Source organism: Lissotriton vulgaris, chromosome 3_1 (assembly GCF_964263255.1).
Source record: "Lissotriton vulgaris chromosome 3_1, aLisVul1.2, whole genome shotgun sequence".
Lineage (NCBI taxonomy): Eukaryota > Metazoa > Chordata > Amphibia > Caudata > Salamandridae > Lissotriton > Lissotriton vulgaris.
This window is the reverse complement of record NC_141689.1, coordinates 216,416,573-216,440,522: the sequence shown is the minus strand read 5'-3', so window position 1 is coordinate 216,440,522 and position 23,950 is coordinate 216,416,573. Positions and strand designations below refer to the sequence as shown.

General features: G+C 45.7%; 1 protein-coding gene across 2 annotated transcripts in view; it reads right to left on the bottom strand.

The window, feature by feature from the left end:
* The window catches only part of PIK3C3 (phosphatidylinositol 3-kinase catalytic subunit type 3), a 682,135-nt gene that overhangs the window by 226,222 nt on the left and 431,963 nt on the right, over nucleotides 1–23,950 (bottom strand). For both annotated transcript variants that reach the window (XM_086960327.1, XM_086960326.1), the window contains one exon: nucleotides 6,872–6,946. In XM_086960327.1, the coding sequence (XP_086816453.1) occupies nucleotides 6,872–6,946 (75 nt within the window). The remainder of the gene's footprint in view (nucleotides 1–6,871; nucleotides 6,947–23,950) is intronic.

Below are 23,950 nucleotides of genomic sequence, written 5' to 3'. Positions count from 1 at the left end.
TGGCGAAAGTCTTCAGGCACTCTAAACCTGGGCTCTGAGGATTGGGGGTTGTGTGGCGAGAGTACTATGGTAATGTAATCCTAGTGGACTTCAACATCTGACATCAAAATCCAGTTGGATACAGCACTATACCCCCCCAATAAAATTGCACATGTGCTCCAGTAATACATGTGAAAACAGAGACAAAATTCTGGTAGGACAAAGCAGGGTTCATTGGCAACCAGACAGAAGGATCGCAAGACCAGTCTCACCATCCTGTTCTCTGCCTTTCAAGAGTGCATCAAAGTGTTGCATGTATGCCCAGCAGACTGATCAAGAAGGATTTGACACTGTAATGTCCAAAAAGCATCGTCACAACCCCCACCCTGCATATTGAGTAGGGTGCAGAGGAGTCGTCTCTGCCCATTGAGTTATTGAGGAAGCATTTCAAACATTTCTCACACCTATTCAGATGCTAATTAGTGACTGGGCGACATTTCAAAGCAAATGCAAATTAGCCTACAGGAACTTTAGAAAGGGAAAAGGTACATTTCTAAAAGTTACTTTTCGTTAATATTTACAGACAACCAGATGTTACCATTGAATTGTATTTTTAATAACTATTAAAAATAATTGTTTAATTATTGTTCTCGTTTGTCCCATTCCTAACATATATTATTAACATTTAATGAGTACTCTGGTTTTCTACATAGGACTGCTAGGCATGTCACAGTCAAAAATAGCTTTTGGGTGCTAGCCACTTTAAGGATATATCATAACATTTCTATGTGTCCTACTTTTAAATGGCATGCAACCTGCCTTGGGGCCTATAAGTCCTACAAAGTGGTGATTTATTAATACTTAAAAAGGTGGTGCTTACCGTAAAACTGCTTTATTTTGATAATTTGAATTGCAGCGTTTTAACTGCCGGAGTCAGGTTACAGGGGGAAGACATGAAGCCATATTTGCACTATCACGGTTTCCAATGTTACAATAGATGCTGCAATCCACTAGTGGCATTTAACTTCAAGGCACTGGATACAACTTATACCATATACCAGAGACTTATAGGTAAGTTAAATATAAAAACTAGGATAATGCATATTCAACCATGCTTAAAGAGGGAGTACAGACACTATTTTATATATATTTTTTAATAAAGTTTTATATAGCACAAACATAACCTGTGAGGGCATCAGAACGCTTTACAAATGATCGGGAGAAACATGAAAGCAGACAACTGCATAATCAAGAGAGGTACAGATTGTGTAGACTCACCAAATGAGTAAAGATCCCCAAAAGAAGTAAGCCACTGAGACAATAGAGAAGACCCAACATTCAAACAATAATTATGGGTGAAGACACAGAGTCAAATTGTGGGACCTAGAGCAGAAATGTGTTCATAAGTAATCTTTTAATTTATTTTTTGAATGATGCAGTTGAGGGGAATGAGTCTGATTTCAGATAGTAGGAAGTTCCAAATTCTTGGGGTGATACCCGAGAAGGCTCTGTTGCAAGTTTTATTGTGATGGAATTTCTGTGGTTTCAGCAACAGGGAATGTCAAGTATCTTGGGGTGTTGTAGTGGACATCTTTATTGGTCATCCAGGCAATTTTTAACTGTATCCTTGCCTCATATGGGAGCCAGTTTAGGGATTTTGGACCCTGTGTGATCTGTGATTCTTTTTGTTCCTGTGATGAGCCTTAACACAGAATTAAAAGAGGCCCATAAATGGAGCCATCTTGGATCTAGGAAGGCCACAGCAGGTGGTAATTCTACAGTCCAGTCTGGGAATAACTTGGGCTTGAATCACAGCCTTGAAGTCATCATGGAGGAGGAATGATTTTAATTTCCTTAAGACGTTCATTTGGTAGATTGTTTCTTTGGTGGTGGTACTGATATGCTGCTGCATGCTCAGTTTCCTGTCAAGTGTTTTTCCCTGAGATCTTATGCAATCTATAATGCATGGTGAACAATTAAGAGCATTAGTTGCTTCAACAATAATTCCATCGGGGGAGAATGTTTGGGTGGGACGATTCGGACGAATTCCGTTTTGGGTGGTTAGCAGGGGTAAAGTGCACACAGTTCTTCAGCCAGAAAAAATATAGGGTCCAGCAACAGGTGAAAAATATGGGGGGAACCACACAAAATGGCAAACTTCCTACAATCATAATTCAAAAAGAATTTCTGAATATAATGTAACACATTTGCACTATCTTTGGGTGTTTTAACGGTGAGGGATACTTACTTTCAATATCCCAAAGCTTGAATAATCAAGACGAATCATTAATATGTGCATCATCCATAATCAAGACCTAGCATAAATGTGTACCTATCCTAAATATGTCCATAGGGACAAATCCATAATGATTAGCTCTTAATTGCTACTAGACTTAACAGTACTTTGTCTTAACAATAGCAATCACAACTTCCTTCTCCGCGAGTTTCTTCTGACTTCCAAGGTTTATTCCATAGAAACTGCTCCTACCAGACAGCTTTACAATACTTTGTGCAAACGCATGTTTCGTTTCTGCAATATCTTTCTTTGGAACTTCATCAAGGCCTTGATATGATAAAATTGATAAGATAAAATTATATATTAAGCGCACGTTCACCAGTGGTTTCTTGGGGCTAAACGGGGGTGCGTGGACAGGTAAAGCGAAAAGTTATTAATTAAAAACCTGGGAGAAGAGCCTCGTCTTGAGAGATTTTCTAAACAGTAGATAGAAGGGGACTTGGCATAGCTCGGGGTGGGAGGGAGGGTGTTCCAGAACTGAGGTGCCAAGAACGAGAAGCGAAGTCCACCATGTTTTTTCCGTTTGAATGAGCAAGGGGTCAAGAGGTTCAAGCTAGCAGAGCGAAGCACACAAGAGGGAACATAGCACTGAATTCTGTTGGCGATAAAGGCTGGTCCGTGGGATGACAAGGCTCTATGGATCAGGCAGCCTAGTTTGAAGAGACAGCGCTGAGCAACTGGGAGCCAATGGAGACTTTTAAGCAGGGGTTTCTCGTGGTGTGATTTGGGTTGGCCATAAACAAGTCTGGCTGCTTGATTCTGTACCAGTTGTAGCCGGTGTAATTGATATGCAGGCATTCTGGTGTAGAGGGAGTTCACGTAATCAATACGTGACATACCTAAGGCCAGGGTGACCTTGATGAGGGCTTCAAAGGAAAGAAATCTACTGATTTTTCAGATCCTGCGTAAATGGAAAAAACAGCTGGGGACTACCAAATTAATCTGTGTCTTCAAGGAAAGGTCGCAGCTGATTGTAACACCAAGACTTTTGACCAAGCTTACTGGAGAGGGTGGAAGTCCCATGGAAGGTGGCAAAAAGTTAGAATTCCAGGGATTGGCTGAGGACCTAGTGAGTACTAGCTCAGTTTTATCAGGATTAAGTTTTAACTGGTTAAGATTCATCCAGTTTCTAATGAAAGTCATGGTTGATAGGAAGTTCTCTATTGCGGAGGGTGATGAGTCAATAGTAAAGACAAGCTGAAGGTCATCAGCTTAGTTAAAAGTGACTACTTCTCTCTTCCGTAAATCTAAGATCAATGGCAAAATATACAGAATAAAGAGAAGGGGGAGAGAGAAGAGGCCTGGGGGACACAGCAGGTTAGCCTTTTTTGCTCCGAGGTGAAATTGGAGAGGTGGACAGCTTGGTAGCGGTCACTTAGGAAGGAGGTGATGCATTTTAGCGGAAGGCCCTGGACGCCGGCGCTCTCAACGCGCTCAACCAATAGGTTGTGGTCGACGGTGTCAAAAGCCGACGACAAGTCCAGGAGTACTAGTGCCTGTGCAATATTCTGATCCTCCCCCTTCCTGAGTTCATCGAGGACCGCAAGAATGATGATGTGGAGAACCCTACGATACGGATCCGGAGGACGCTGGCGATTCCTGCTACTTTAATTGGGCGGAGTTGGACAATGAACACGTCACCAGTTACGCCCCCTCAGCTCAGGTAAAGGCCGCCCAGGAACTCTCACAGGTGTGTGTTACACCCGGAGGCGAAGGTGGAGTACGTGGCGGACAACGAAGAAGTGAAGCTGACGAGTGGACTTCGGGGGAGCAGAGCAAGGAGCAAGGAAGGCCAGCGGAACAGGTTCGGAAGCCGGAGGAACTTCGACCGCAGGAAGGAAAGGTCAAGAAAGAAGAAAGCGAAGGGATTGCCGACAGCGGAGAGACGAAGGAAGAAAACGACAAGCCAGGAGGCCAACAGGAAGGCGCTTCGCCCAGCCACACTTCATCGAGGGAAGTGTGGCTACTAGAGGTACGATCACGGCTTTCAGGCTGGGCGGGATTTAAGTGGGTTAAACCACGAAAGTAAAGTCGTCACTCACACCCTATGCACTACCCGGCACTATAGGATATAGACGGAGAATTGTGCACATGTGAGTCCTCACCCCCCTTCCCCGTGTAATGGTCCAAAACCAGTAAACTAAAACGCTGTTCTCTTTCCTCCCTGCACGGCGGAGACGTCCCGACATCGTGGAGGTGAACGCCTGGACCACCAGTCCCAGAATCCACCGGGACGTTCGACGAACAGCTGTGGAGAAACGCCACCAAAGACTCTCAGACGAAGCCGAGTCAGCACTGCCTTATTACCGGAAACCAGTACACAGAAAACGTACTTTTAAGTTAATAAAACCAGCCTTACACAGAGTACCGGTGTCTGTAAGTCTATTAGACGGGGGTGTAGCCCCACCCACAAACCCAGTCAGCGTACAGAGTAACCCCGAGGCGCCACAGATGGACTCAGTAGAGTGTTCGGGCCTAAAACCTGCTTGATGTGGATCCAGGTATTGTGAGTGTTTCACAAATGTACTCAAGCAGTTTGCTACATGAACCTCCAGAATTTTGCCCAGGAAGGGTGGCTGCGATATTGTCCGGAAGTTGCTGAGTACAAGAGGGTCCGCGCCTACTTTTTTTAGGATAGGCGTGACTTCCGCGATCTTGAAGAGATTTGGGACAATGTCCGTGGCGGGGGAGTTGTTGAGGAGCGATAGGGGGGTACAGGGAGGTGGACGAAGACTTCCCCGGCGATTTGAGGGGGGGTGGGGGACAACTATCTGTCGGGGAGCCTGAACAAACTCTTTTGAGGAGGGCGAAAAACACCTCCTGAGTGATCGGGGGTAAAAGGTCAAGAATGAGAGGGTTGCAGTGCGCGAAGTCAGGGTCAGGTGGAGGGGTGGTCTTGGGGATACTGGCTTTGATACTGGTAATTTTTTCGATAAAGTATGTGTTGAGAGAGTCACAGAGGGATTGTGAGGGAATGGGTTTGACAGTAACTCGGTTAGGTTTGACAAGCTCGTCAACGATGGAGAAGATTTCTTTAGCTTTGTTGGTGGATTCTAGAATTTTCAATGAGAAGTGTCTGATTTAGCTCTAAGAATAGCACTTTTGTAATCTTGGAGGGCAGGTGTGAAGTTGGATTTTTTCAAAGGGCAGTCATCCTGTCTCTACTTGCGCTCGGTTTGGTGCAGGGCAAGTTTCATGTCCTTGAGGTTGTTAGTGAACCAACGCTGAGCATCATGGGGTCTCTTACATTTGATCATTCTAAGGGGGGCTACTCTGTCCCTTGCCAGTGCTAGCCAGGCATTGATGTTTTCTGCCTGCAAGTGAGGTGAGACCGAATGGCCATTGGGCAGAGAGGTAGGAGGCATAGAGGCAGTTAGGAGGGAGCAGAGCACGGTAGTATCTACCCGACTCCAGATCCTGGCCAAAGCGGAGTCTAGGGGGGGATTTGATAACAGGGAAGTCAGGGATAGAGAAGGAGATGAAGTGGTGGTCAGACCAAGTGCAGGGGGCGACCTGAATGTCTGTAATATCCAAATTGGATGTCCAGACCTGGTCCAGGAGGTGCCCTTTGAGATGCGTCGCTACCTTGATGTGCTGGGTAAAGTTCATTCCATTCAACAAGTCTGTGAAGTCTGCCGAGTAGAGGCTTTCTTGAACGTCATGCGGCCAGTAATTAAAGTCACCAATAATCAGTGCCCTAGCATGATTTATGGCTAGTTCCGCAATGACGTTACCAAAGGTTTGAGGGAAATTGGGCATGTGGGCGGGGGGTCTGTAAACTAAGGCGCGGGTAAAGGAGGAATAGTTAGAGGCGAAGGTAAAAAGAAGACTGTCAACATAGGGGATTTTGGAAGTGGATAGGGAGGTGAATTTGTGTGACTGTGATTTTATGGCTGTGACCCCTCCCCCCCCGCCTTGTTATCAGGTCTGTTGGACTAGAGGGCATAATAGTTATCACGGATGGCAGCCAGAATATCTGTAGTAGATTCAGCTGTAAGCCAGGTTTCTGATAGGAGTAAAATGTCAGGCTTGATGGTGTCTAGGAGATAAAACATTTCTAATTGGTGTTTGACCATCGATCGGGTGTTGAGGTACCAGATGGTCAGGCTTTCTTGGATTGAACTGGTCAAGGGGGGGGGGGGGGGGAGATACAGGGGGTATGCCCCTCAAACCTGTGGGAGGTATAAGAACCAGGAGATTGGGGTTTGCACTCCTAGCCGTGTTCCAGGGGGACAGCAATCCTAGTTTGTCTAAGGTCCTCCTGGTGTCTGGGTTGATGGCTCAGTTCCCCTGGAAGTAAGTTAATTCGACTGAGGAGTAGTAAAGAGGAGAACGGGCAGGGTGCGCGGCCCCTGGCCCCGACCGGTCGCGAGCAGACGGGCTTGCCCCTGGCGCGCCTTTGTGACCGCCTTGACAAGGCCGTCACAAAATGACAAAGTAAAACCATCAAACAAAATCGTACAACTGCCCATGGAGCTTCAACGTCCTTGGCAGAACCAACCTGCATGTCCTGCACCACCAACCTGCCACATTAAATAAGCTACATAATTCATATATTACACGGCACACTGAAAATCATAACATTTAGAAAAATACCTGTCCTAGTCAGCAAAAGGTTATCCAGATGCCGGTCTCCGACCCCAAGGATGTACGTTATCACGCAATATCCAGCTGCAAAGAGAACGACAAAAATGCACATTACTACAGTGGCCATTACATCAGCAGAAGAATGTACAAAAACTGTTATAAGAGGCATTTAAGAACATTTCCTAAATAACATCACTGTTTTAGCCACAAGACATACCCTATAAATCTGTTCCCAAGATATCTTTTCCCCCAGAAGTACTTGTCCGGGGGAGGAGAGGGGGAACAGTGTGGATTATTTACCTAACTTAGTCTGATTATGGCTTCTGGTCTCGTTTACTGATGCAAGGGAAATCGAACAGGCTGCCACAGAGGTGGCAACTTCAGAAAGAGTCTAAAACACAAGCATTTGCCTTTATACTTGGCCAGGATGTTCCAAACCCAGCATCCTTTGACTCCATATATATCCAGGGAAAAAGCAGGAGTATGACAAGTTCACTCGCGCAACCAGCTCTACCTTGCTTGTCCAACCATGAAGAGTAAAACCTCAAATTAACGCAGTAACTTCCTCATGCTTTTTCCATCTTCGGAGAATCCGGAAAATCTGCAGGTTCCTGAACACTGAGGCCCTCACACTTGTCATCATGGCCCTAGTTACCTCTCGCCTCGACTATGCCAACGTTCTTTACGTTGGCATCCCGGCATAGCAGCTCCACCAATTACAACTGGTTCAGAACCAAGCAGCGAGACTGTTATTCCATCAACCTAAACATCAACATGTCTCCCCCTTGCTGAAGAACCTTCATTGGCTCCCGGTGACCAAACGCTGTATTTTCAAACTTGGCTGCACCATCTTTAAGTCACTATCTGGTCAGGGCCCTCCCTTTATCACTTCCAGGATTCATCGGTATGTTCCCTCCCGTAACCTTTGCTCTTCCCACCATAACCTTCTTTCCGTCCCCTCTTTAAAACGGAAAAAACATGGGGGCCTTAGGTTCTCATTTCTGGCACCCAGGCTATGGAATCTCTTCCCACATGAACCTAGGGCAACTTCCAGTTATACCCTATTCTGGAAATCTTTGAAAACTCACCTGTTTCGTCAAGCCTATGAATAACAACTGCACACTGTCTCCCATCATCGCCCTCCCGCTCCTAGCGCCATGAAACCACTTGGTGTCCGTGCGCTGTATAAATAATTTTTACATTACATCTTCAAAACTGTGCTCAAGCAAACATTTTACAGATGTATCTGGAGTCTCAGGCATCTCCCCAAGTAAGGTAAACACATACAGCGATGGCTTTAACGTGTGGTCATCAATAAATCTCAAAAACACAAGAATTGAAAAATCAATGTGATTCCGAGTGCAGGGTCGGGGAGCTGATAAACTAGAAAAATCTTAGCGTCAATTATACTGGATAATCAGGGTCTATCACATCTACACTGATGGAAGACCGAACTTCACTTCAGGTGTCATCATTTGAGTATCATCAGCACATAGATACGTGCTCACATTAAAGTGGATGAAGAGTTTTGCAAGAGGTTGGATGTATATATTACAGAGCAAGGGGAATAGAAGGGCCCCGTGGAACACCCCATTGCCAAAGGTGGTGAAAGAAGGGAAAGGGCCAAATTGAACTTGTTTAGTTCTGTTGGTTAGGAAGGATTTGAGCCAGAAGACTGCTTCCACCATAATTTGAGATGCTATAAGTCGCTGTTGTAGAATGTGTGGGCTATAGAATCCAAGGCAGCAGAGAGATCTAGTAGAATTATTCATGATCTTCACCTATCCATGATGGTTTGTAGTGTAGTTCCTATTTTCCCAATAGGCTCTGCGCATTGGAATAACAAACGATAGTTTAGACGTAGGACTGAGGTCGACTAGGTCTCTATTGAATATGTTAGACTTAATGTAGGTTTGCCAGCTAGCTCAGAGGTCACTAGAAACTTTCTCGAATGAACAGGGAGGAGTGAACTTCCCTGTTTTAGACAAGAAGGGATTCAGCTTCTGACAACCGCATAAACATGACAACTTTGCTCCCCCAGAATAAGGAGTATATCTCCAGAGTCGTGTGAAAACAATAGATAGCTGTTTCACTCAGTCAACTGTGCATACTTAGTTTCACCAGAGTGCAGAGAAATAGAGAGACGGGCGTTTTCAATAAAAGGTGTTATTTATTGAGCAGTCTTCTTTCTCATGCAAGAGAAATGAATTGCCACAAATGCGATACTTGTTATATGTACAGTAAAAGGAGTATTATGAAATAATACTGTAAAAGCATTGATATGGTTTCTGAGCCATATGATACTTAAAAGGTATAAAATATATACATTTACATACAATGATAAAAGTTTGACTAAACGTACTCAACTGGTGCTTCTAAATACGCCTACCCCGGTGTACCTAACCTAAGCCTAGTACGTGGGAAGGAGTAAATGAGCAGCAGTCTAAGTTAAGTTAGTTTTTGCCAAGAACCTTACTCAAGAATTCTCTAAGGGTCTAATCAGCTCCGTACCTTGGCTTTAGAATGGAGGAGGTCTTGTATATCGCTCTCAGGACTCGATCCCCCAGTAGCCCGCGTGGGTGACTGAAAACACTGGAGCTGGATTTTCTCGGCAGGAGAAAAAGACAGCGTCTTTCTCAGTGCGTGAAATGGGAGGGACGGCTTCCTTCGGAACTCGCATCAGCTGGGCTTCGGATAAGTAGATAGCCGCTCTGCTCCACACCACCGTGTGTTGCTTAAGGCAAACGCTGGTATATTTTTACCTGGAAGGTGCCGTGTTTGACGTAAGGTTGGACATAAGACGTCATTAAAAGATGTCACTAAGAACTGGGCGTTCTTTTAGTGCTCACAGGAGTTCTAGGACAAATCAAAACAAAGGCATGGGGAATTCCCAGGTTGCTGGAGGTTTGGTTTGTTGAAAAAACTCGTTGTGCTCTCTAGGAGTCTAAGGAAGTAGCCTTGCCATATTTGGTTTGCATTGGATATTACTAAATATGGATTTGATTCTAATGCCTTTATTAGGGTATGATTTGTTATAACCACATAAGGGCATAAATCGGGAATATTTAATTAGGGTCCTAGATAGTGCGGCCTTCGATACTGTCAACCATGGAGTGTTGACACAACGCCTAGCAGAGACAGGTGTCACAGGAGCGGCCCTGGAATGGCTGGCCTCTTTTCTGGAGGGGCGTACCTTCGAGGTTTGGGAAGGCAACGCAAAATCTCCTCCCCTTCCACTTCACTGTGGGGTGCCTCAGGGCTCATCCCTGAGCCCCACGTTATTTAACGTGTATATGGCACCCCTGGAGGGTGTGGTGTCTCCGTTTGGCTTTAAGACCATAAGCTATGCGGATGACACTCAGCTAGTGGTGGGTCTGACACAGCTGGAGAAACAGCCTGAAACGCTCCATTCATGCCTAAGAGAGGTGTTTGACTGGATGACCAGGTCATCGCTCAAATTGAACGGCTCAAAAACTGAGCTGATGATCTTGGGCCAATCAAGCTTTGCCCTCTCGCCGAGCAGCTGGCCCAACTGTATGGGCACTCCGCCTGACCCAAAGAAGGAGATTAAGAGCCTGGGGGTCTGGCTGGAGCCTGATCTGTCCTTTAGGACACACGCCAAGAAGATCGCTGGCGTGTGTTATGGACTGCTCCGTTCGGCCCGTAAGGTTCTCCCCCTCTTACCTGAACTCTCCCGGAAGCTGTTAGTCCAAGGTCTAATCATCTCACGCCTGGACTACAGTAATGCACTCTTTCTCGGAGCACCGGAATCAACGTTCAAAATCCTGCAACAAGTGCAGAACGCGGCAGCCAGGCTGCTGCGGAACGTTCCGGCCAGGCAATCAGCCAGGCCCGCTCTAAAGGCACTCCATTGGCAAGAGCATTCAGGGGAAAGGACCTGCTATTCTGAAGGACATGATTCGGCCCTATAAGCCCACCAGAGCCTTACGCTCCGATAATAAACACCTCCTTCAGATAAAGAGAATTAGGAGAGTCCGTTCAGGTGGCAGGAGCTTTTCCATCCATACTGCACACGCCTGGAACTCCCTCCCACTCTCACTACGCTCTGAACCAAACCTGCTCAGGTTCAGGAAACATTTGAAAACTTATCTATTTCCAGAATAATTCTAAATCTGTTCTGCTTTACATAGGCAGCTTGCTCTGATTCTCTATAAGCGCTGGGATGCCTCTGGGTAACCGTGCGCGGTACAAAATTTGTTAATAATAATAATAATAATAATAATAATAAGATCACAACAGGTTCTAAGATCATCTATTGCTGAGCTTAGGACGAAAAACGTTCCAAAGCCTGGTTGGAATCCCACTTGCGTGTTATCCAGTAGATCATGATTTTCAGTACAGGTCTAGAGTTGCTTTGTCTCCATCTTCTCTAAGTATTTGGTGAGGAAGGATAGAAGAGATCTCGGTCTAAAGTTAGCAGTTTTGACATATCTGGATTCATTAAAATACTTGGGGCCTGATTTACAGTTCGGCAGATGGGTTACTCCATCACAAATGTGACGGATATCTTCTAACATTTATTACAAATGCATTATATTCAAGGCACTTGCAATATGGAACATGGAACATCCGTCACATTTGAAACGGGGTGACCCATCCGCTGAACTTTAATAATTTGGCACATTTCTACTCTACCAGCTTTTAAATCAGTTTGAGCTTTGGGATGCCTAACCCTGTGACGTAATTACTCTGCTGCACCAGCTGGAAGATCATAGACCCCTGCGAACAATAGGCCCATTCCAGGAGGAATAAGCATCTTCTTCTGTAGGAAGGGGGTGGGGTTGGAATTCCCACAGCTGTTAGCAGCAGCTTACTGTAAAATAGCTTACATGATGTGGCAGATCAAAAGTAAAGGCAGAACTCTGGCTCCAGTCACCAAAGGTGGCTTCTTTGAAGGGTTGAAGGGAAGAAATCAGTTCTCGGTGGAAGGACCTCAACTCTAAGAGGAGACGTGCCACAATTTTGAAGAGAGCTTTTATGGTTTACAGACTTCAACATAGGGATGGGACAAGCAATGGGCTGATTCCTGTTAGTAACACTATCAGTTTTACTGGGCACGTCACGAATCCTAGGAAACTCCACCCCCTTATTAAGGCAACACAGTAGATTGGAATGCAGAGAAAGAACCTGTGAGCCTGGATGCACACCTTTTGGGAATTTGGATACTTCTGGTTTCTGCTGTGGATTCCCTCAAAGGCTGGTCACAGCAGCTCCTCCGCTCCCTCTCAAGACGAGGATAGACTTGCTGGGGACTGTGAAGTTGGAGGTCCTATGGACTTCCTTGGACAGATCCTGTGAGGGTGCCCCAACTTGCTGTTGCTCACAGCCACTCTGCGAGAGGAGTAAGTCTTATCTGGCCAGGGAAGAGCAAGCAGGAGAGTGATCTGCTATAGTGGAAACAGGAGGCTGCTGCCAATGTAGATTCTTGGTCTGGTGACTACTATGGCTGGGCAGTAGGGAAGGTCCAGGCCCCTAATGCCAACACTGCAGCTAAGGAGGAGAACGCATCAGTGGAGGCAGCAGGATAGACTCCCAGATAACCTAGGAGCCAGGAGGCCCCTTGGAGGCTCCCTGGTGGCTGGAACACACCATCACAAGGACTGCGAAAGCAATGCAAAAAAAAATTAAGATAGTTGGAAATCACATGGCTGTCATGTGCAACATTTTGCAGTCAGTGTTCTACAGCTGGGGGCACCAGCAGCAGCACGAAAAATCGGAAGCGCTGGGGCACTAGGGCTCCCTGGAAGTACCTTTGGCATTGGGTCCCCCGATGGGGCTGAGGCACAAGTCTGTGCTAATTTTGAGAAAGTGCTCACGTTAGATGTTATGGACTGCCTAAATCGAAATGGCCCCTTGTCTCAGGGATCCCAGGGCCCCTGTGCTGCTGCCCCATGAGAAGGAGACCAGTGTCTCCCCTGCTACCGCACAGGAGAGGAAAGGCACACAGGGATAGTGGGAGGCAGCAGTCTTGCCCACCAGGCACCTAAGAGCTGAGTGCCAGGAGGATGTGGAAGGGGTGAGACCATGCGGACTTGGCTCAATAACAAGAGAGCAGGCGCCCCACTGAGGGACAAGGGAACTCACACTGCATGCCATGACAGCTGCATACTACATTGAAACGGAAGTCATTGGGGCGTGAAAAGCAAAACTAAAGAAAAGGCCCACGGTACACCCTACAAGGCCTTGTGCAGGGATAAACATGTGAATACTAGGAAGCAGGTGTTCCCAAGGAACTGGGGCACCAGTAGGAACGTTACTCCCTGTCAGTAACCTCCCACAAAGCCATGCTATGTAGGAAGGAAATTGGGGCACACCAAAGCTCCCCGGAGGTTACTAGGAGAACAAGGGCACTTGCTTCAAGGCCTTGAAAATGTGTGACCCTATGTTTGCAGGGTCACGAAGACTGCTACACAACCTGTGCCAGCAAGAGAAATGTCTGTGCTAAAAGCCTCATTCCTTTTTAAATGAAAAACTGTATTAAAGCCAACCGGTTTGGTATATCTATGGTGAACAGCAAATGATAAAAATGTGATACAGCCAAGAGGGTTATAGTTTAACATGAAACAAATACTGACAAAGACTGTACACATTTTTTTGCGATTGGGCATACCCTTTACAAAGCCGGTAGGGACAACCTTTATGTTATTGAATAACCTTGCATGTTGTTCTACAGGCAAATATATGTGTATTGTTCTTTGTGCAAATCATCATTAGGTGCCTCTCGTATGATGAATATAGCCTAGTTTTAGGGCGTTAGTTGCCCAATGTGCCCTTTGTTGGGGCACATGGCTGCACCAAGGTGATTTGTTAAGAACATCCAAGATCATCTGCGGCGTACCCGAAGGCTCCTCGCTCAGACCCACCCTCTTCAATGTCTACATGAGCCCCCTCGCAGCCATCACACGCAAGCACAACCTCAACATCATCTCCTACGCCGACGATACCCAACTAATTCTCCCCCTCACCAACGACCCCACCACCGCCAAGGCCAGCTTCCAGGAAGGAATGAAAGACGTCGCAGAATGGATGAAGCTCAGCCGGCTGAAAGTGAACTCAGACAAGACGGAGGTCCTCATCCTCGGCTCATCCATCTCCACCTGGGACAACTCCTGGTGGCCCCCAGCTCTGGGCACCCCCCGTCCCCCCAAGCCCACGGACCACGCACGCAACCTGGGTTTCATCCTCGGCTCCTCCCTCACGATGACCAGGCAAGTCAACGCCGTCGCCTCTTCCTGCTTCAACACCCTCCGCATGCTCCGAAAGATCTTCCGCTGGATCCCCACTGGAACCAGGAAGACGGTCACCCAGGCCCTCGTCACCAGCCAGTTGGACTACGGGAACGCTCTCTATGCTGGGACCACGCCAAACTTCAGTAAAGACTCCAGCGCATACAAAACGCATCCGCACGACTTGTCCTGAACATCCTCCGACACAGCCACATCTCCGCCCACCTGAGAGACCTACACTGGCACCCCGTCAGCAAGAGGATCACGTTCAGACTCCTCACCCACGCACACGAAGCTCTCCACAACACGGGTCCCGAATACCTCAACAACCGCCTCTCGTTCTGCACACCCACCCGCCAGCTCCGCTCCGCCAGCCGCGCCCTCGCCACCGTTCCACGGATCCACAGAAACACCACCGGAGGAAGATCCTTCACCTACCTAGCGGCCAAGACGTGGAACACACACACCATCCACCTACGACTGACCCAGTACCATCTCGCCTTCAGGAAGCACCTCAAGACCTGGCTTTTCGAGCAGTAGTGGACAACCCCCACCCCTCCAAGCGCCTTGGGACCCTCGCGGGTGAGTAGTGCGCTCTATAAATTTCGTGATTGATTGATTGATAAGGCCACTTCTGGAGGGATTCCAAATTGTAATTCCATATCCAATCTTGTAGATATTTGAAATTAAGCACATAGTATTCGGCTGGGTGCATATTTTAGTATTTTTCCCATTTAAAGAAAAAGCAGTGAATGGAGGACAATGTTATTTTGTGCATTGCTCAGTTTCAAGCCCACAGCACTCTCGAGTCAGCCTTGGACTGCTCCAGTGTAAGGAGTACATATGATAGAAATAAGTATCTTACCACGGTGGAAGGAGGATCGCATGTGAATATATAAAAGCTAACGCCAGACAACTGGACTGACAGGTACATAACGAATTTCTTCTCTGCATTGGATTTTTCATATATTGACATGCTTGAATCAGAACAGCAAACAGTACAAACCATTTGGATGAAGTGGGAAGCAGGCTCACCTTTACTAAAACAGGCTCTGGACACCTGCCTGCACCACTGCAGTAGTGCTTGGTGAACTTGTGCCTGCTTTTCCATGTGATGATTAGTCTTTGCTGAATCAAACAAAAGGGTATTTTTAGGTAAATGTCTGCAACTCTTCTAGTCTCCTTTGTTGATGTGAGGGCAAATACTAGTGCTGTCTTTCACTACATACATTTTATGAGTGCCTTATAAACCTGTCCGAAGGGAGACTGCACGAGCTGAATCCAAACCGTGTTCAGTTCGCTTGGCACTGGACAGTGTTGCACAGACAAGGCACCAAGAAGTTCTTTTGAGAATTGCTCTGTGATATGTTCTGGAAACAAAGATGAGGCCGTGTGCTCTGATCTTTGGAATGGTAAAAGTGCTGCAAGATCGTCTTTCGCTGAAGAGAATTTAAGACCATTTTTTGACCAGACCTAGCAATTATTGTAGCATTTAATTGCTTCCATAGAGACTGGGTAAAAGTCCTTGTCGTTTCACTATGTGCAGAAACGTTTCCATTTAGTGCTGCATTTGTAGATGCTGATGCGCATGACTTGAGGCTGCGATGGAGAATCCCTCCCTTGTGTCTGGAGTGGAGGCAGGGGTGCTTCTTGAGTAGTGCTGCTGGTTTCGCTGACAGCTTCAGGAGGTCGCTGTACCAGTTCCAGCACAGCCACGGCGGGGCTATGAAAATCAAGGAACAGTGATCTGCCTTCACCTTCCTCAGCACCCTGGGTATCAGTGGAAATGAATGAAAGGAGTAAGCAAAGACATTCAACCAGGTCTTCAAAAATTTACTGCATTTGTACCCTAGTTGTCAGAACCTTCTGGCGCACAACTAGAATTATTTATTCTGCAAAGTGGTCTAGTGCAGGCCCACCACATATGTGGAAAATTTAATTTACTTGGTCTCGGAGTGGCATTCTGAGAAAGCAGGCATACGCGTATCTTTCTGGATGCTGATGCATTCTGGGAGATGGCCACCATATTGGAGATCACCCAAACCCACAGCCTCTGATCCTCTTCTGATAAAGATAAAGACCTTGTTCCTCCTTGTTTCCCGATGTTCTACATCGAAGCTACGCTGTAAATTCGAATAAGCACAGCTTAACTGGCTATGTTTGGGAGGAACAACTGCAGGCCAAGCTTTAAGGCCCACAGCTCCAGGATGTTGATGTGGAGAATCCTCTCTGAGTTTGAACAAAGGCCTCTGGTTCTTAGCTCCTGCATGTGGGCTTCAGTCCTGCATTCATGTGCCCATTGTCACTGCCATCTTGTCTGTCTAAGGTTGGAACGGGAGGCCCACTCTGAGGTTTGACGGGAACTTCCACGACAGCAATGCCTGTTTGAACTTTCTCTTTTAAGTCGAGCCTGAGCCGGCGCACAAGCGCTGCTCTGGCGATCTGCTGGAAAAGCCCGGCCCATATTTATTTTTGGCTTGTGTCTTTGTCCTTCGTAAATCCTGGTGTTTGATTCCTTAATAAGCTTGTTAGTCCCTCCTTAGTATGGCCATGTCGTCATTTGTATCCTCCCATGGCTACTGGCCCCCCAGCATGATTAGGATGGATGGCGGTGCAGCCAATGGGGTTTCGTAGGCTGAAGGGTAACAGAGAAATGCAGCGGTCAAAGGTCTGAACTGCTATACCCATCTTTTGCTCTGCAGTGCCCACTTTACTTTTTAATTGTTCATAGAATGTGTAACATTGAGTGGTGCACGCGATATTTAAAAGGAAGTTCGCCATCCCACCCCACAAATGTGTTTTTTTCACATCCCAGTGCTTTGAGACCACCTGTAAAAATAGCAATAGTGTGCACTGGCATGTGAAAATAACGTGGAATGGTGCATGGGGGCATGTGCATGGAACGTTCACATCCGGTGGCCATCGGTGTAATACAGTGACTGATAGCGCCCAGTAATAACCAGCATTAGCAATGCACAGGCCAGTAATACCACACATTAGCTATGCCACCTGGTCTCAACTTTACAAACGAGGGAGACTGATTGACAACATGGGCTCATACAAACAATTGTGGCCGGGTCCTTTTTAGGTCTCACTGAGTCAGCACACATGCGCTGCTCGGAGGAACATTTAGTAGCTGCATTGGGAAGTGCTCCCAAAGCGGCAACCAGGTTGCCAGAACGCGCGCTTGCACGCGCATCCTTTGCGTGTTTTAGCGCGTCATCGCGATCACTTCTGCTTTCCAAGCGATCATAATCGCGATGACTTTCGTTTTTATTTTTACGAGCACAGCCGCTCACATCTAAAATGTAGGCTTCTTGTTAATGCTTGTTCTGTCTCTTGTAAGTGCCATGGTTGTCTTCCTTTTCTCACTTGGGTCATTCAAAGTTGCTGGTTTTATGTGCCACTGTACTCCTTTCTCCTCTGTAACAAGTTGAAATCCTCAAAAATTCCACTCACCTGCTGGCTATGCCTATTTTTGGTAGGGCGAGCGTTTAAGGAATTACTAATCCTCTTGGGTGTCAAGACTACTCTATGATAGCTAGGAGCAGTACCTGTCGTGCAAAATACTTTTGGATTATAGTATGAGGCTGCGGTGTCTCAGTGAGAAGGCTTTCTTCAACAAGAACTAAAAAATAATTCATGCTTTTCATTGGCTGTCATTCACCCAGCTACACTTTAAATGCAGAATCTTAACCCGAAAGGTGGTCTGCGTATCTTCAGGATGTAAATGCTATAACTGGGAGGTTGGGGGAGGGGGTGGGGAGTGGAATGTGTAAGCCTCTGACTGTTAATTGTGCCCCTAAGTTTGCTGCCATGGCTTAGAGCTATGACCCTTCTAGATTGTGGCTTCAGTGGCTCATTATTCCATGGAGAGGTGAGTTCTTGATAACCTGTCATCAGCTGCAATCTGCCGTTTGTCACCCTTCTGTCATCTGCTGTGGCCAAAAGTCCATTGTTGCCGTAATCTAATCTCTGCCTCGCTTCCTTCCTCTTTGGCTTCTTTGACCCTCAGCACTTACTGAGTGGTAACAGTAGACAGCCCTCAACCGCCAAAAAAGTCAGCAAACAAATGAATGCAATACCAATTGAGCAGAGTGCGGTGCCAACCAAGGCTCTTGCCCCCCTGGGCTGAGGACAACAGAGCCAGGCACTGTGCCATACAGGCTCTCATGCTTCCTGGTGCATTTATTGAAAGACATGAAATGGTGTAATGCAGGGTATTCTATCCCCGGCATACAATTACAGTGTGATAATTGTCTACTTAAACTAAACTGGTACGCAATGGCAACATATCTGCCTGAAGTCTAGCCACCCTTCCCTGTGTATCTCTTTGAGCAGAACGGTGTGGGGATTCTGAGACCTCTTTGCTTTGCCAGTTATTTAATAAGTAAGTTGTTGAGTCTCACAGAATTTTGGAGGATTTATTATTTGTGCCAATTCCATACCAGCACTGCTCATTTCACTGATGGAAAGAAATCAACATTTTTCACCAGTGAATTATGCAACAAAACTGCAGTTGAACTCTGGCTGATGGATGGCAGGTTTTTGAGCCATTAAGATTTTTGTAACGTTGTAAGCAGACATGGCTCACTGAAATTGCCTCCAATACACCCATGGCCGTTGAGAAATTAGGACAAATGACAGATCTATTATAGCACATTTAAACATTGTGTAACATTCTTTCTTTGGAAAATTGTCCTTAGGAAAGAACTGAAACTTTAGGGCTTCTGGAGATTCAAAGAGGACACACGCCCTCCTGCCAGCTTTAAACCTAAATAAATAAGAAATAAAACAAGCACTGGCATAGCCAATAGGTGTCGCCTTTGGGACCTTATAAGTGTTTAGTTATCCAGCACAATATCCTTAGTGCAACAACATCAACTGTTGCATGGCTAAACAATTATAATGTCCCAAAGCCGAGACCTATTGGCTATGCCAATGCTTGTTTTCCTACACAGCAGGCGCCCACTTTCACAAAGCACAGTGGCACGCAGCTCCTAATTAGCAACAATGGCAGATGCATTATTTTATTTTTAACATACTAAATGATGTGGCCACATGCCTCGTTGTACGCGGCTTGCCCGTCGTTTTTGTATTTTTTATTAACATATTAAATAATTGTTTCCTATGCCACTGCTAACAGATAAACGTTGTAGAAATCCAATCGGTTGGATATCACATTCATCCGAAGGCTCTCTGTGGTAATGGTGGGAGTTGGAGTCTACCAAGCAGGCATGGAGCTTTGGTGCAGGTCATATCGTACCCGATCCTGCACGCTGGCTGGAGCACTTTGTTTCTGAAGCTGGAGCTGAGACCCCTGCTTCCGGTCTTACACGCAGATTATAGTTTAAGGAGGAGAGAGCAGTTAGTGCTCTGCTCCCATTGGATTGGCCCTTCCTCTGGTGTTACTGAAAGGTGGCGGTAGTACCACGCATTAGCTATGCGACCCAGTCTTAACTTTACAAATGAGCAAGACCAAGTGGCGTTGCCAATGCTAGTTTATTTTTTGTAAGTGTTTTATAAAGTGCAGCATCTATCCCAAAGGGTGTCATCATGCTAGAAAACTGCTCAGGCCTTCGAAAACAAAAAGGAGAAAAGCAAATAAATAAAGATGAGAAAAGATAACAAGCATTTGCAATGCAACAGGTCTCGCATTTACGCAAGTTTGAGCTATTGTCATTGTAAATGACAGTGCCTTTTATTTATGTTTTGGTTTTTAAAACATAAATAAAAGGCATTGTCATTTACAATGCCAATAGCTTGAACTCGCGTAAATGTGAGACCTATTGCATTGCAAAAGCTTGTTCATATTGACAGTTGCAAAACACAATATTCCTATCCGAAATGAATAACTGAGGTCACAGAATGTAAATTACATGGGAGAGTAATAGTGCGGCTCCACTTAGGAACCTAACTTTTTTTATTCAAAAAAAAAAAAGGCCATAGGAGATTCATGTTGTATCCCGAGTTCAGAGAAAAGCAGAGGAAATGTTGCGCCTGGATCTGTGCTCCAAAACCACACGACTCTTGTTTTTAACTGTGCGCCCTCCAGTTTTTTATTTTTATTAGTTAACAACAATTCTCCACAGAACTAATACTTTCACCCCTATGAGGGCATGTGGGCGTCCTTGGCGCTCTGAACGACCGTTATTTTGGAGCATAGACTGAGAAGGGGTAGAGGAACTGAACTGGACTGGTGGCCAAACGGTCAACTCAAGATAGCCACTAAAAGGGTCAGTCAGTAGCGTGCACCAAAATATGAACAACTACCTGTTACTGGAGGAAAGACACTGTGTCGTGAGCGCCTAAAATCTGTGAACACAACAAGAGACTCAAACCTACGCAGCGAAAAAAAAGATCGGATTGTCTCCTGCAGGGAAACCTCGGGCGCCGTGAGCCAAAGACATGCCGTGCGCGTGCACAGCTCTTGACCGGACAGGCTGGGCGCGCACATGGGTTGTCTCCCTTCCGAAACCAAGTCGACAACAATACTTTCCCCTAGGCGAAGCAGCGCATGCGCTGCGTTCTCTAGGCAAGACCTAAAAATCACACAAATGTTGTATGCAGGTGAAAAGTGGAGATGGAATGTGTGTCTCGGTGTGTGTATGTGTGAGGTTGTGTGTATGTGTGTCCAACTGATGTAAGTGAATTAATGGAAAAATGTAAACTAAGAAATCACAATGGTGGATACCAAATAATGAAGCCAGTTTGAAGGAGACAAAATGTTAAGGAAATACAACAAAAATTGAAAACTAAAGGAGACAATTTAAAGGAAAGATAATATTTAAGGAAAGAAAGTGAGAGGATTTTGGGTTAAGTGATGGGTACTGTTTAGGGGAAATGAGGGGAATTTAGGAGCCAGGCATGGATCGAGTTCTGGTGCCATAAGGGGTTTTTATGGCTGAGGGATGGGTGGAGTTCAGGTCTGGTGAGTGGTTGTAAGGGAGAGATGAGTGAAGGCAAGATGCAGAAAGGGTTTTTAGTGTTTAGAGATGTGAAGGCTTTTGGGGTTCAGGGATGGGTGGAGCTTATGAGTTGAAGGTGCCTATATGGATCAGGGATGGGAGGACTTTAGGGGTTTTCAGGGGTCTGGGATAGATGATGTTTAGGGGTGACTAGTGTTTTTAAGGATTTGTCATGGATGTTGCTTGGAGGATGACAATGGTCAGGGTTGTGAAGGGGACATAGATGGATGGTGTTTAGGCATGGTGAGAGGTCAGTGAATTAAAAGCAAAGTAATTGACAATGTTGAAGATATCAATCTGAAGTAATGTCCCCTGAAGTAAACCACTGAAATAAATACCCCAGATAAAAATGTTTCAGAATGCAACCATTATATTTGTACCTTAAAAAATAAGCATGCAAAAGCCAATTCCGAAATCAAAGTCTTTCTATAACTGGTTTCCATGAAATGGTAAATGCCATTCATCTTGCAAATTTCCATTAAACAGTTTAAGTGAAATTAATTCTAAAATAATGGTATTCCATGAGATCTTTTTTCTATGAAATAACATACAACCGTGTGTGGCTGAAGTGAGTGAGAATAAATGACCGAGTGAGTGATTGAGAATGAGCAAGAGTGAGTGACAATACGTATACCTGTGATCTGGAATGAATGAGAATATGTGTAACTAAGTGTTCATAAGGGGAACGGAGTGTGAGTAAGAATGAGTGTGAGTGACATTGAGTTAGAGTGTGAAAATGAGAGTAAGCGAGTGAATGTAAGTATGTGTGTGCTATGCTTGTGAGTCTACAACTGGCCGGGACATACTGGAGATGATTCTAGGCCTTTGAAGACAACCATAGCAAAATGGCGCAGGGACCACACTACAGGAAATTCTTGGAATATGGGACACCCTTGGTAAAAGTTTGTTTGTATGGGTATAGGAGGTAATTCTGGGCACAAGGGACCCACATTGAAAATTGTGGATGAGGGCACACGTGAGAGTATTCTTACCATATGAAACAACTGTGACACAATGCTGGTACTGGAATAATACGTTTTGACATAAAAACATAAGAGGAACCCATGGCAAAATGCAGGAGCTGGCACATTAGAAGTAATTCTTGGTATGATGGAGGACAACCATGTCATATAAGATGGGGTCAGGCAACCAGGACTAAATGCTGACCTTGACATACTAGAAGTATGTCATTTTCTCACATATCTGTAACCCATGGTATATGAGTGTTATTAATTCTGGCACTGACATATTGTATGTAAATCTTGGCATTGGGAGGGCACCCATGGCATATGGCGGAAAACATAACAAAATGGTAGTCCTGGCATAAAAGCTGCAATTGACAAATGTGGTCACTTCCTGGCAGCATCAGACTTCATTGCTAGAAAGGTGCTGGCATATTCAGAGAGTGCCCTTTCAGTGCCTTTGACTTTTCAGCAAATGTATATGATGATTGTGATATAAAATGTGCTATTTTATATCCCAATAGAGGAGGCACCCTACATCCCCTCGAAAAGTCACCTAGAAGTCTTCAAACTCTATCGCTCACTTTATTTCAGTGCAAGTATTATGCCCCATCACTTTAAAGCTCAGCAGTCACTACTGTACAACACAAAATCTGCTCATATGCACACTAATGGCGCATTTACCCCAATCCCAGTCTGTTTGCTGATAGTATAATTTATACATCTTCTAAATCTGTGGCTTGGACAAATGAGAACCAATTATGTGGTTATGGAATTCTGGTTGAGACAGAATAGTAGGTGTGGCTTCATGTGTATGTGAAGATTTGTTGGAGCTCCTCGATGTTCAGAGCTGGATGTCTCTCAGTTTCTGCTTGAGGGGACTGTTTCATACATCTGTTTTTAAGATGGGAGCATCTTTCTTTACTGTCGGGGGAAGGAAAGGGTGTGCGGTGGAGGGATGTAGCAAAATGTTCTTGGGCTGTAGAAGCAAAGGAATGCAGAGCATGTGAAACTGCATGGAGAAGAAAACCACAAAGGGGACAAATCAGCCAAGTGAGGAAAGAAGAACAAAAAAAGTTGGAATACGTACAGAAAACCGAATAGGACTGTCCAGAATACAGATGGATCTTTAAAGAAGCAGGTGAAAAAGAACAGAAGGAAAATAGGGAATAACTTGCCTCAGCTGGATATGGACTCAAGAATCTGAGATGTGCTGGCCTTACTGGCTCAAAGGCAAAAATAATATCATGAAGGTGGGGGGGCACAACAAGTTCCCAAAGAGGGCAGTAGTTCTGTGGGATGATTGATATATACTGTGATTGCCCGCTGCTTAAATATCCTGGTAGCAGGATTTATTTATTTATTTATTTATTTTAACACTTATAAAGCGCGCTCTTACCAGTCGGTGTCCTGGCGCTGAAGTGATAATTCCTGGGGAATGGATAATACGGGTACTTAATGGGAAAAGAGCCATGTTTTAAGACCTTTCCTGAATGTCATCAGATTCTCATTATGTTTAAGGGAGAGAGGGAGGGAATTCCACGCCATCGCAGCTCCCCTGACAAAACTCCTTCCACCCCAGCGGGCCTTCCTGATCCGAGCCGTTTTAACTAGCCCTAGACTGGCCGACCTAAGTTGTCTGCCTGGTCTGTACCATTGAAAATGATCCTGAAGGAACACCGGGCCAAGACCGTGTAGTGCCTTAAAGACAATGCAGAGGGCCTTGAACATAATCCGCTTCCGCACTGGGAGCCAGTGCAGTTTCTCCAGCTCCTTGGAGACTTAAGAGAACTTGGGCAATCCCCCAATCAGGCGGGCGGCCGCATTTTGTAGAACTTGAAGCTTGTTGAGCACCCCCTGTAGTGCCTCAAGAAAAAGGCTATTGCAGTAATCGATGCGTGAGAGAACCAG